At 45.7% G+C, this 12,212-nt stretch overlaps 1 protein-coding gene across 1 annotated transcript; it reads right to left on the reverse strand.

Annotated features, from left to right (window-relative positions):
- Positions 1-4,184: 4,184 nt before the first annotated feature.
- Positions 4,185-10,310, reverse strand: LOC138292909 (uncharacterized). Its single transcript, XM_069231782.1, has 5 exons — positions 10,063-10,310; positions 6,488-6,539; positions 6,297-6,395; positions 6,021-6,149; positions 4,185-5,896 (listed from the first exon to the last, which is right to left on the reverse strand). The coding sequence occupies exons 1-5, from the start codon at positions 10,120-10,122 to the stop codon at positions 4,656-4,658; spliced, it is 1,581 nt and encodes a 526-aa protein (XP_069087883.1). The 5' UTR covers positions 10,123-10,310; the 3' UTR covers positions 4,185-4,655.
- Between the last annotated feature and the right edge of the window lie 1,902 nt (positions 10,311-12,212).

A 12,212-nucleotide genomic window follows, 5' to 3' on the forward strand; every position in this document is an offset into this window, starting at 1 on the left:
CTCTAGGGTTTTTAAATAAGACCAGGTATGAGGCGTTGAGAGTTATGGACCGGCTGCTCTTGCCCTTGTAAAACAGGTTCTGCACTATATAGCATATGCTCAGATTGCGGTGGTGTGAATATTGCGTAAAAGCCCGCTCAAGCTCGGGGTGGTCCCCTCCTTCACGCATGAGGTCATCCACCACGACCATGTTTACAAGGTGTTTTGGTAGCAAGTCATCGTCGTTGAGATTATCGGGGATACCCTCTATAAATCGAATGTGGGGAAATTTTAGGGTGAGCTCAGTGTAAAGATCCTGCCAGCATGAATAAAGCCACACGATGTTGTTGGGGGTCTGAGATAAAACACCGGGAGCGTTTTCTAACAGTTTCTTTATAAAAAAACTTTTACCGCTATTGGAGGGCCCCGCTAAAACGCAGGAGAATGGGTGCTGCAGTCTGGTGTCCATATCTGGGCGATGTTCAAACCTCTAATGGCTTTTAGTAACCGTAAGGCAGTGTTTTGTAGTCCGTTGTGAGGACCCGTTTGTCAAACACTACTCTTAAGGTTTTAAACATAGGCTGTGTTGTAATTTCCCATTTTTTCTTGGACCTGACTATGCTCGGATGGTTTACAACAATGGCTTTGCTATTTTTGTGATCGCTCGATGCAGAGTATTCGTGCACCAGGCCCTTCAGACTGTCAAAGTTTATTTTAATCGGATTGTTGACGTTTAAAGTGATACCTTTGACTTTCATGCAAACCTTGTTGCTTGAGGTCTTATAACTGTACGTCTTAGGGCCTGATGAGGTAAATTCCTGTATATACTCCCCCTTTTCGAGCTCGCTGGTCAAATCCCCTAGATAATCACCCAGCGGAGGATCTTCATCACCCTCTTTACTCACAAAGATAACAGAGTCTGTGTCATGGTACAAACACCGTTCCTGAAGCTGGTCCAACAGCCTGTAAAGCTCTAACCTGGCGTGAGCGGTTGTGAAGCATGCTATAAAGATGTTTATATTGTTACACGTTGTGGGGTACTCTTTGGCGTATTTCCAGCATAGAACGGCCGTCTCGTCGTCAATAAATTCACAACTGGATACGTCATAAACAGGTGTGAATATGTACTTAAAAAGCTCATCCGGATCTGTGACGATGGATGTGTTTGACAAATTGGTCCGCTGTGCGAACTTTCCCCACAAGGAGTTGAGACAGAGCTTAGCTAACTGCCGGCGGGCGGGGTTAACCTTAATGAACGCAGGTCTCAGTTTAATACCCTCGCGCGCTTTGTAATCAGCGATATACTTTTTCTTTGAGGGCTCATCGACACACCATTCTGGATACCCCGAGGCCTCCTGCTTGTCTCTAAGAAACAAGTTTATGTACTCAGAAAAGAGCTGTGTTGTTGTATTTGGAAAGTGCCAGACTTCCAGGATTTTACCAAGCCGATACCCTTTCTCTAGGGCCGTCTGCACCTCAATGGTACACCACGTCCCTTCCAGCAGCCTCTGCTCATCACTATGCCGACATTCGCTAAGCTGTTTACTTTCAGCGCAGGTACGGCATAGGGGGAACATTAGCTTACCGTCGACTCTATAAGGGAGCACCGGAAAGTAAAGTTTCCGCGGAGGGTGAATCTGACACTTAATGATTCCAAAGTACTCTTTGAGAGGTTTAAAGTTCCTGTATACAATTGTAGGGTGGCCCACAGGGTACAACTTCACCTTGTTCACAAATGGATACAGACTAGTGAAGTCGTAGTAATGTATTTTCTCACCAGGGCCAGCTACACGGTACAATTGAATGGCGTTTGTACGGCCGCCGAATAAGGCGTCACGGGGCTCCAGCGGTGAAGGTAGCTGCTGGCTCTTAATAAAAGTGCTCAGTGCGCCATCTTTCGATAGCTCAGTTACCCAATCATGTTCCCAGAGAGTTCTCAGAACAAACCCACAACTCTCAATATACTGCGCCTTTGCCAGAGTCCGGCGGTACAGATGTTCAAACGTGGTGCCCTGCAGTCTATTAAATTCATGGGGTTTGTAACACTGAGGGCAACCGTGGTAAAAACACCCGTTGAACTCAAAGGCCGTTGGAACACCGTTAATTAATGCATACCCGTCTAGATAGTAGCGGCCTAGACGGTATTCGCCGCCCTGCAAAGCGTGCTGAATGAAGATGCTCTCATTCGCAGAGACGTACATGAGCCACTGAATAGAAGGTGTGGAGTAACGTTTCTGCTTGCCGTTATAGAGGTCAGGTGGTATTAAGGCGATAGTTTCAGACCTTAAAAACATGTGTTTATAAATAGACATGCACATTGAAGCCAGAGTAATGTTTTGAAATGGGTCCAGGTATACAGTTATTTTTTTTTCACGCTCGCACGGATCTGTTTCAATAAACACGACCCGCTTCGTCATAGCCACCACAACATCTCTGAATAGGTTGCATGCTTTTCGCAATATCATAACGTCCGCCTGACAGTATGCTCTCAATTCAGTTTGGAAATGAAACCGTTTTTCACGGTTTTCATCGTACCACTGTAGAAAACTCTCTTTTTCAGAGGGCATCATATAATCGCAACCATAACTGTCGGGCGGAGGCATAGGCCCGAAGTAATTCTGATTAGCCCATGTGTTAAAAAAGTGTGGGAAATAACCTTTACAGCCTTCAAACCCAAAGGCTTTTGGCAGTTTGCTCAACTTCATGGGCAGAAAATTCAAGGTGTCTATGAACCTAATGTCAAAAGGCACAACCTTAAGCAGCATTAGTTTGGAACCTTGGGTTATGAGACTAACGGGAAGCTTTTCATGTATCAGGTCCCTGATAATGAAAAAAGAATCATATGCTTTGGAGTTGTGAGCCAGAAATGTATAATCCTGGTATCGGGGTTGCATAAATGTGAGGAGGAAATCATTCACGCAAGCCCTACCTTCAAACTCCCAGCTCCCATCACCGGTTAGATGGTGGGCGTAAATATAGTTTGGTTGGTGCACCCCCGTCTCTTGCGTACACTCTATGTCAAATACGATATAGTCTTCTGTTTTTTTCTGGTAGTGACTTCTGAGCATGTAACACTCATGGGTTGTTCCGGCTATAAAAGGAGCTGTACACCTAGGGCACTGCATACCTTCACATTTGTGATCGACAGGTTTATAACGGCCGCAAGTCCCACAGTCGGCTTTAAGAACACATTGGGCGAGGCCTATGTGCGTGTTTAAGCAGTCTTGCGACCGACAAAACAGCTTGCACGTTGGACAGTTCACTTTCAGAGCATTGTCATTGACACAACCGTCCCTCTGACACATTTTACAGTGTAATTCACACTGGTGTTTGGTCCGGTTGTTGTATATGTGATCGCAATGCTCACACACATACTTGGCGCCTAGAAAACCCTTCAGGTTCAAGACACCGTAAAAGTGGTTTTCATGGTGTAGCACATACACGGTCTTGTTTTTCACACCTTCATTGGTAGTGAAGTACTTCCAAGAACCTGCATGGTATAGAACTTTAACCGTCACGGCGAAGTGATTCTCAAAAAGTCCCAGATCCCCAAAACCGACCATTTTGTCAGTCGGTATCTGAAGCGCCTCATGTGCTGCTACAGCCATCGCCATAATGACGGCGTCTGGGGTAGAGCGGTCCATCAATAAGCCTGCAATGCTTGCGGCCAGACACATGTTGGTAGCTCCGGTATTAAAATCGAGCAACCATCGTGATTTCTTGTCAATGATTTTACTGTACATAACGCTCTTTAAGGCTCTGGAAGCACCCCCCTCGCGCCCCCTAACAACGAGGGAGATGATTCTAAAGGACCCGTACGCCAGTAATTCAGCCTTGCTCTGTAAAAGTTTAGATAGGTTTTCTAAAAACGTTACAGCGTCAAACACATCCCGAGATGACCGTCTGGTGAACAGGGGACTATTGAGACCCTGTCCCTGAAAACGCATCTGAAAGAAATCATTAGGACCCACATCGTGTAACAATCGTTCGATCAGCGTTTGCACAGCCTGATGTATAGCTATGATGCCATGATCTGAGGAGTGTAGGCGATCTAGGTTAACGAACCTAAACTCCTCATAGTGTTCTGTAGCGTTAAACCGCTCTACAGCACGACTATACCGTCTCACACTTTCCATAAAAACTGGTTCTGAAGCCTCAGTTTGAGAATTACTGGTTGTTGGAGAGCTCCCAGGGGTGTGGTTAGATGTAGGTGTGTTTTTAGACCTTCTGGTAACGCAGAGTCTGGCTTTCTTTAACTTTTTTATTACCAGCTTGCGTTTTCTAGAGCTACCAAGCCACTCTGGCTTCTTATGGGCCCATCTGGTTTTTGGTAAACGACCCCCGCCGATCTGAACAATGTCTGGCTTGTTTACAAATGGTGACACTGACACTACACCGACTTCGGACGGGGCTCCTCCAGACTGCTTAAGGCTGAGACGGCTCGGACCGCCACCCCCAGACGGCCTGTAAAGACCAGCAGCACCTCCTAACTCTATATTTTGAGGTCTTATGGGTGCAGGGCTTGGGGGTTGACATGACCTCTGACTATTGAGCGCTCGTAAAACTCTTAGAGCTCTACTAAGCAGGTGCTGGGGCTTCTTTTCATATTTAGACCTATGGCCCCCTGTACTGGTAAATGTAGTTCTAACATTCCCCGGGTATGTACGCTCACCTAGTCATGACGGGATGTTACCCATGGCCACAATTGTTGAAGCGCAAGTTTGGGCCATTGTGTTTCTACACCGAGCCATCAGCTGTTTTAAAGCCTTTATGCTAGCTCTGGATGCCCCTCTATTACCGTCGTTCTTACATAGTTTTAAAGTTTTTAGATGGAGTTGGCATTTTAACTGTCTGAACGAATGATGGATTTCTTTAACGTAGTTGTCTAGAACTCTAGCCCGGCTTGAAAGGTTTGTTTCAAGGCCAGTACTTGTGACACTAGAGGGGTGATTGCCAACTCCCTGAGCATCCCCAGTTATAGGACAGCGGCCGTTGTTATCACCCCCAATCACGGCTGAGGGATCAGAGCGGGACGTAAAAACAGGATTCCAGTGTGAACATCCAGGAGTTTGAGAGCCCTGATCATCGCTCGAGGGTGTTCCAAAACTCTGATTTTGCGTTCCGCTACACCCTATACTGCTGTCGGGGTATATTGATGATGATGGTGAAGACCATTGCGCACGGGCACTTGGCGCAGGACTGGTGGGGTCGTATGCCCCCGGGGGTGTATCGGGGGACATCAGACATGGGGATGCCGGGGCTTCAGAACTTTGGGTAGTACCAGCTAGAGCCTTAAGAAGCTCTATACAGTGGGAGTAGGGATCCTCTGCAGGGTGATCATTTTCCATGGAGGGGTCACATAACACAGCGGGGATAGTTGTACACCCTGGAGAGGTTAGGTCGAGGCCAGGCACGCCGGTATTAGAACTCTGGACCCTAGGGGGAGCCGGTTGTACCTCAACAAAATTTTTAAAAGACAGGTCTAGAGGCCCAGATTGTTGCTCAGGGTTCTGGAACTTCTTCCTACGATTCTTTAAGGACAGCCGATTTATTTTAGGGTTGCTGCACTGTTTTGGGGACCCTCCAGAGGCTTCACAAGGTGCAATCAGTTGGGCGCTTGGCGTTGTAAGAACGATAATGTCCGGATGGTCACACCCCAAACCCTGGATAGTTGTTGCAGAAGTGCCCGCTGTACTAGGTATTCCCTTTATGATGGATGATGTGGTGTCGTTATGAGTTGTACCTGGTCCAGGAGCGACGGATGTGGAGATGTTGCAGGGCGGGTCTCGGTGCTCGGGTTGGCTCACGAGTACCGATGACTTTGTGGGGTTTTGAACAGTCCCAGTGTAGACCTTTAAAGATGACATCCGCGGCTTAGGCTGAGGGCAGGCGTCTCCGGAGCTCTGGTGTGATGATTCTAGGACGTAAAGATAGCAAAATATAGATTAGGGCTAGTTAGAGCGGCTATACCTATGGGTCGGAAAGACGTTTAGACACACGCTGCACTGTATACACCAAACTCTACATTTTCTTAAACTCACCATGGTTTTTCCGGCTTGAGGGTCCCTTCTTAATGGGCGGGCCGTCCTTAGAACCAGGGGACTTCCTTTTGCGGGGCTGCTTTTTAAGCTTTCCATCCATATCCCGGCTCGCTTCATCCATAGGAGCCCCTCGGGATAAAAAACATAAAAAAATAATGTTACACATACAATATAATACATAGACTATACGAACTCACTGAGATGACCAAATATAGGTCTGATTGTTAGACCCTGTTAGGTTTTCAATGGGGGTACAAAAAGACCCCTAATATATACCTGCAGAAACGTTATCCTGTGACAAGGTGCTTGACCCCTCTTGAACATGGAGGATTTGTTGGAGAGAGGCAATCGCGCACCTGAGTTCTGCATCATAACCTATGCAAACACATGGGTGCCCATTAGAAGTAAAATAAAAAAATAACATTCCTGACAACGTCGTTCAGAACGACCAAGGTCCTGTAACTCACCTTGCTGCACGGTCTCCATTTGCACAGGGGGTTCCCCAGACTCTTGACAGTCCTGTGTACAAGAGAGACAGATTTACCTTTAAACATACCACAATTCATCTTCTACGTCCGAACCCTTCATAAAAGCACAACAAGGGTAGGACAAAAAGAAAAAAAAAAAATTTAAAAAAAAATTTAAAAAAAATAATAATAAATAAAAAAAAAAAATTATAAATAAAAAAAAAAAATTTTTTTTAAAAAAAAAATGTATCTATCAAGATTCAAATTGTTGAATCCCTATGTTCTGTAAGTATAAATACATATTGACAACTGTAAAACTTTTCTCAAAAACTATACAAGGTTTAATAAACAAATTCCACATGGTGGCGCTCTTGCATAATACTACCTCTAGGACTGTCTCTATAAGACATAGACTGGAAAGTGGATCCTAGGATCCAGGCCTGGTTTTCACCTTAGCTGAACAAGGCTGTGAACCATGTGTGGGGGCGGAGCTCAGTCTAAACTCCTAGCTGAGCCAATTCCAACACCACACAGTCTTTGTTTTAAAAGAAAAAGAAAATGGCCGGATGTGGATGCAGCATGTGTGAGGTCCTGGGTTTTTTCAAGGCAACAAAATCAGATCCAAAGCCATCCTGAACTAAGGTGAGTGGGCTGTGGTACTTGAGGGGTCTGAAAAGCTTTTAGCAGGGATAGTTATTTTTTAATCATTATTATTTTAATTTAATTCAATATTTTTTTTTATTTATATGCTTTTAAAAAAACGACCTTGTAGGCCCCTAAACCCCTGTCCACACTTGCCACACAAACACACACAGATATATATATATATATATATATATATAAATAAATAAATATATATATATATATATATATATATTTTTTTTTTTAAAAGGCTGTCACATGATGGCCTGGGGGTCTCTGAGCCCTGTGCTCAGGGACCTCATATTTGTATTTGTATTTTTTTTTTTTAAATGCTGCCCTAAGGGGCCTTGGGGGCCCCAATCCCAAGGCCCCCAAAACGCTATTCATTTTTATTTCTTTTTTTTTATATTTGTATGGGCCCTAGGGCCCTAGCGCGCGAGGTCAGGGCCCACAGACCCAGGCCTCGCGCCATTACTATTTTTTTTTTTTTTTTTTTTTTTAAAACAAGCAAATGCCGCACTCTGGCGGCAAGCGATCGGATCCCCGAGACCATGGGAACCCCACGAGGTCTTGGGGATCCGATCGGATGGTTTAATTAGAGAGAATACCGCGCTGAAACACGCACGGCATTCTCTCTAATTAAACTTTCAACGCGGCTCTCAGAAGCCGCTGGGGTGTTCCCCAGCGGCTTCTGAGAGCCGCGTTGTTAATAAGCCCATTTAAAAAAAAAAAAACTGCCGGCAGAGGTCTCCGAGGCTGTAAAAGCTCGGAGACCTCGTTATCAAGTTAGGAGATCTCTTCACGGAGGCATCGCGACCTCCGAGAAGAGATCTCCTAACTTGATAACGCTGTCTCCGGGCTTTTACAGCCTCTGGAGACACGCGCTATTAACTTAACAAAGCGGAGCCCAGAGACCTGCAGGTCTCTGGGAGCCGTTTTGTTAAGTTAATAACGCGGGTCCCCAGAGCCCAGGACGGCTTTGGGGACCCGCGTTATTAACTTAACAAAGCGGCTCCCAGAGACCTGCAGGTCTCTGGGAGCCGCTTTGTTAAGTTAATAACGCCGGTCCCCAGAGCCCAGGACGGCTTTGGGGACCCGCGTTATTAACTTAACAAAGCGGCTCCCAGAGACCTGCAGGTCTCTGGGAGCCGCTTTGTTAAGTTAATAACGCCGGTCCCCAGAGCCCAGGACGGCTTTGGGGACCCGCGTTATTAACTTAACAAAGCGGCTCTCAGAGACCTGCAGGTCTCTGGGAGCCGTTTTGTTAAGTTAATAACGCCGGTCCCCAGAGCCCAGGACGGCTTTGGGGACCCGCGTTATTAACTTAACAAAGCGGCTCTCAGAGACCTGCAGGTCTCTGGGAGCCGTTTTGTTAAGTTAATAACGCCGGTCCCCAGAGCCCAGGACGGCTTTGGGGACCGGCGTTATTAACTTAACAAAGCGGCTCTCAGAGACCTGCAGGTCTCTGGGAGCCGTTTTGTTAAGTTAATAACGCCGGTCCCCAGAGCCCAGGACGGCTTTGGGGACCCGCGTTATTAACTTAACAAAGCTGCTCTCAGAGACCTGCAGGTCTCCGGGACCAGTTTTGCTAAGTTAATAACGCCGGTCCCCAGAGCCCAGGACGGGTTTGGGGACCTGCGTTATTAGCCTAGCACAGCTGCTTTCAGAGACCAGCAGGTCTCTGAAAGCAGTTGTGCTAGGTTAATAACACCGGTCCCCAGAGCACAGACCGGCTCTGGGAACCACGAGTTATTAACCTAGCAAAGCTGCTTTCAGAGACCTGCAGGTCTCTGGGAGCAGTTTTGCTGTGTTAATTACTCGAGCCCCAGAGCGCAGTATGGCTCTGGGAACCTAGTGATTAACTTAACAAAACAGCTTTCAGAGACCTAGTGGCCTCTGAGACCAGTTTTGCTAAGTTAATCACAAGGGCCCCAGAGCTCAGGCCGGCTCTGGGGGGCCCTTGCTATGAACATTTTGGCGCTGCTCTCAAAAGGCCACGCGGTCTCTTGAGAGCCACGCCGCAAAAGTTCATAACCTGGGCACCCCAGAGCTATGGTTGACCCCTTGGAGCGTAGTTATTAATTTTAGAGCTCTGCACCCCGGAACTCATTGCGCTGAGCTCTAAAATTAACAACTAGGCCACCCCCAAAAGCTCACCACTTAAACACACTATTGCGGCCATATAATACTGGCCCATACCATAAAATACACATAAAAAAATACATAAAGAGCCCCATAACATTTCCTGTACAAATTAAATACAGCCCCACCACTAATACCCTTAGCTACACAACCCCCTGAACCATGACGTACACAATAAGCCCACCAAACTGCCATCAAAATAAGTGCAACCCCACAAAAATACAGGCCCCTACATAGTCCCAGAACCAATATGTACATATTAAGCAGTCCAAATACACCCCACATCGTAAGTGCACTCGCCCTGAAATACATGCCTATACATTGCACATTAACCCACAAGTACCAATTAAACAACCCCTAGCCCCACAAAACAAGTGCAGACTTTAAAAAATACCGACAGATACACAGCCCCAGAATCAGCAAGTACACATTAAAAGAACACCATCCCACAAAATGAGTGCAGATTTTCAAAAATACATGTCCATACACAGGTCCAGAACCAGCAGGTACAAGTTAAGCAGTACCAATACAATCCCCAAAATAATTGCACCCCCATAAAAATACAGACAAATACATAGCACAAGACCCTACTAGTACCATTTAAACAAAATCACCCCACAAAGTAATTACAGTATCTCAAAAATACACTAATAGCAGCTTTTACATTTTTTATTTTTTATTTATTTTTTAAAAGCAGGCATTTTACATCTCTATGTATAGTTAAACAGATTGGTGCTAATGTCATTGTTAAACTTTAGTAAAACACATACACACATCACACTGTTACAGACCTTAAGTAGAAGATGTTCAGCATCACCAGTCTGAGCTCTGCCCTTCATGTTTCCAGCCATTATGTCCTGATGCGTCCCTGCTTGCCACAAATGTCAGTATGTAGTTCAGAAAAAAAGAGGCCTGTGAAGTTGGGGGGTTCTTATACTAGGATCACAGTGGTAATTATGCCTGGGCTCTGTGATTGGTGGGACCTGGAAATAGGCATCTGTTATAGGTTAGCAATATTTGGCCTTTGTTGTGTTTCAACTTTTAATTACTGTGTCTGTTTTCTAATTTAACCCCACCTCTGTCACCCCTGGAAAGAATGTAAGCCCATCTCTGTTTTAGATTAGCCATGCCACAACAACCTCTGTTGTGTTTCAATCTTTTAATTACAGGGGCAGTTCTGGGAACCCCTGAAAGAATGTAGGCCCATCTCTGTTTTAGATTAGCCATGCCACAACAACCTCTGTTGTGTTTCAAACTTTTAATTACAGGGTCAGTTCTGGGAACCCCTGAAAGAATGTAGGCCCATCTCTGTTTTAAATCAGCCATGCCCCTCAACCTCTGTTGTGTTTCAAACTTTTAATTACCGTGTCAGTTCTGGGAACCCCTGAAAGAATGTAGGCCCATCTCTGTTTTAAATCAGCCATGCCCCTCAACCTCTGTTGTGTTTCAAACTTTTAATTACCGTGTCAGTTTCTAATTTAACCCCACCTCTGTCACCCCTGGAAAGAATGTAGGCCCATCTCTGTTTTAGATCAGCCATGCCCCTCAACCTCTGTGGTGTTTCAAACTTTTAATTACTGGGCCAGTTCTGGGAACCCCTGAAAGAATGCAGACATGTCTCTGTTTTAGATTAGCCATGCCACAACAACTTCTGGGGTGTTTCAAACTTTTAATTACAGGGTCAGTTTTCTAATTTAAACCATCTGGGAACCCATGAAAGAATGCAGGCCCACCTCTGTTTTAGATTTACCTCTCTACATTGATAGGCTGGCTCTAACATAAGCAGCATTTGACCATTCCCACTTTATTTATTTTTTGGATTAGCCAACAGTGTGGAGGTTTGACCAGACCGCCCACTTTGCAGCCCTGTGCAGAGGCCCCCTAACTGGCACTTGGGCATGAATGTCTGACATGTCCAGACCTGTCCCTCTCAGGCTCTGAAACCACTTGCACAGCACTAAGTCATACTTTTTTTTTTTTTTACACAACTCATAGGCCAAAACCCAGGGGCTAGGACCCAGACACAGGGCTAACACATGACACCACGTGTTCACAAACCACGTGACACCCCCATGCACGTCACTTCCGGGGAGGGCTTTCTGGGACACCGGAAGTCCCAGCCACCGGATATGACGTCATTTCCGGGGCGGGACAACTGTCACTTTTAATATGGTGATTAAAGGTATCCCTTCCTACTACTAACATTTCTTTTGTCATTAATTGGACGCATCCCCTAGCCAAAATGCTTCATTAATCTGCTCTGTTGGATCATAGTTAAGAGAGCGAGAATAGCTGTTTTTGGGGCTCCCAGTTGCTGACAGGGACTTGTTACACTCGCTTTTGAATGATAAGATGTGACTTTAGTTTCGACAAGAATTCCTGAACAATTTGGTGTTTCGGTGGAACTGCTCCATTTTCACGTCCTCGCTTTCCACAGTGGGCCCAGAGTGCTGAAAAGATTTTTCTGAAGAATGCACTGTATCCCAGCTTATATCACCAGCGATACTTCTGGTGGTATTTGAGATCATGGAGGAGCAACTATGGGACTGGACAGAGGAGTGAATGGAAACAGTGGGGACTGTTCTGCATCAGGCTCTTTAAGGTCTATCCTTGAGATTATGAGTGAAATAACCTCCCAGCAGGATAATTTCTGTGATAGGAGAAATGAAGGGCTCATTTCTGAGTTGGGTGGCACTTTGACTGGTGAGCTGCAAGTCTATGAGATCCTACAATTGCTTTACACAATTGGCTATGGTGGGCAATTGGTGATATTGTATAGGAAGCCCAATACATTGTCCAAAACGTACTTAAATGGGTTGAAATGGAACTGCGAGACAGACCCCGGAAGGGACGTGAAAACAATTGCAGAAAGTTCTGGCATTTGCTGGGAAGATATACGGAAACTCCTGTTTCAAATACAGCAAATCCAACTACAGTGTTG

Source organism: Pleurodeles waltl, chromosome 4_2, assembly GCF_031143425.1.
Source record: "Pleurodeles waltl isolate 20211129_DDA chromosome 4_2, aPleWal1.hap1.20221129, whole genome shotgun sequence".
Taxonomy (NCBI): domain Eukaryota; kingdom Metazoa; phylum Chordata; class Amphibia; order Caudata; family Salamandridae; genus Pleurodeles; species Pleurodeles waltl.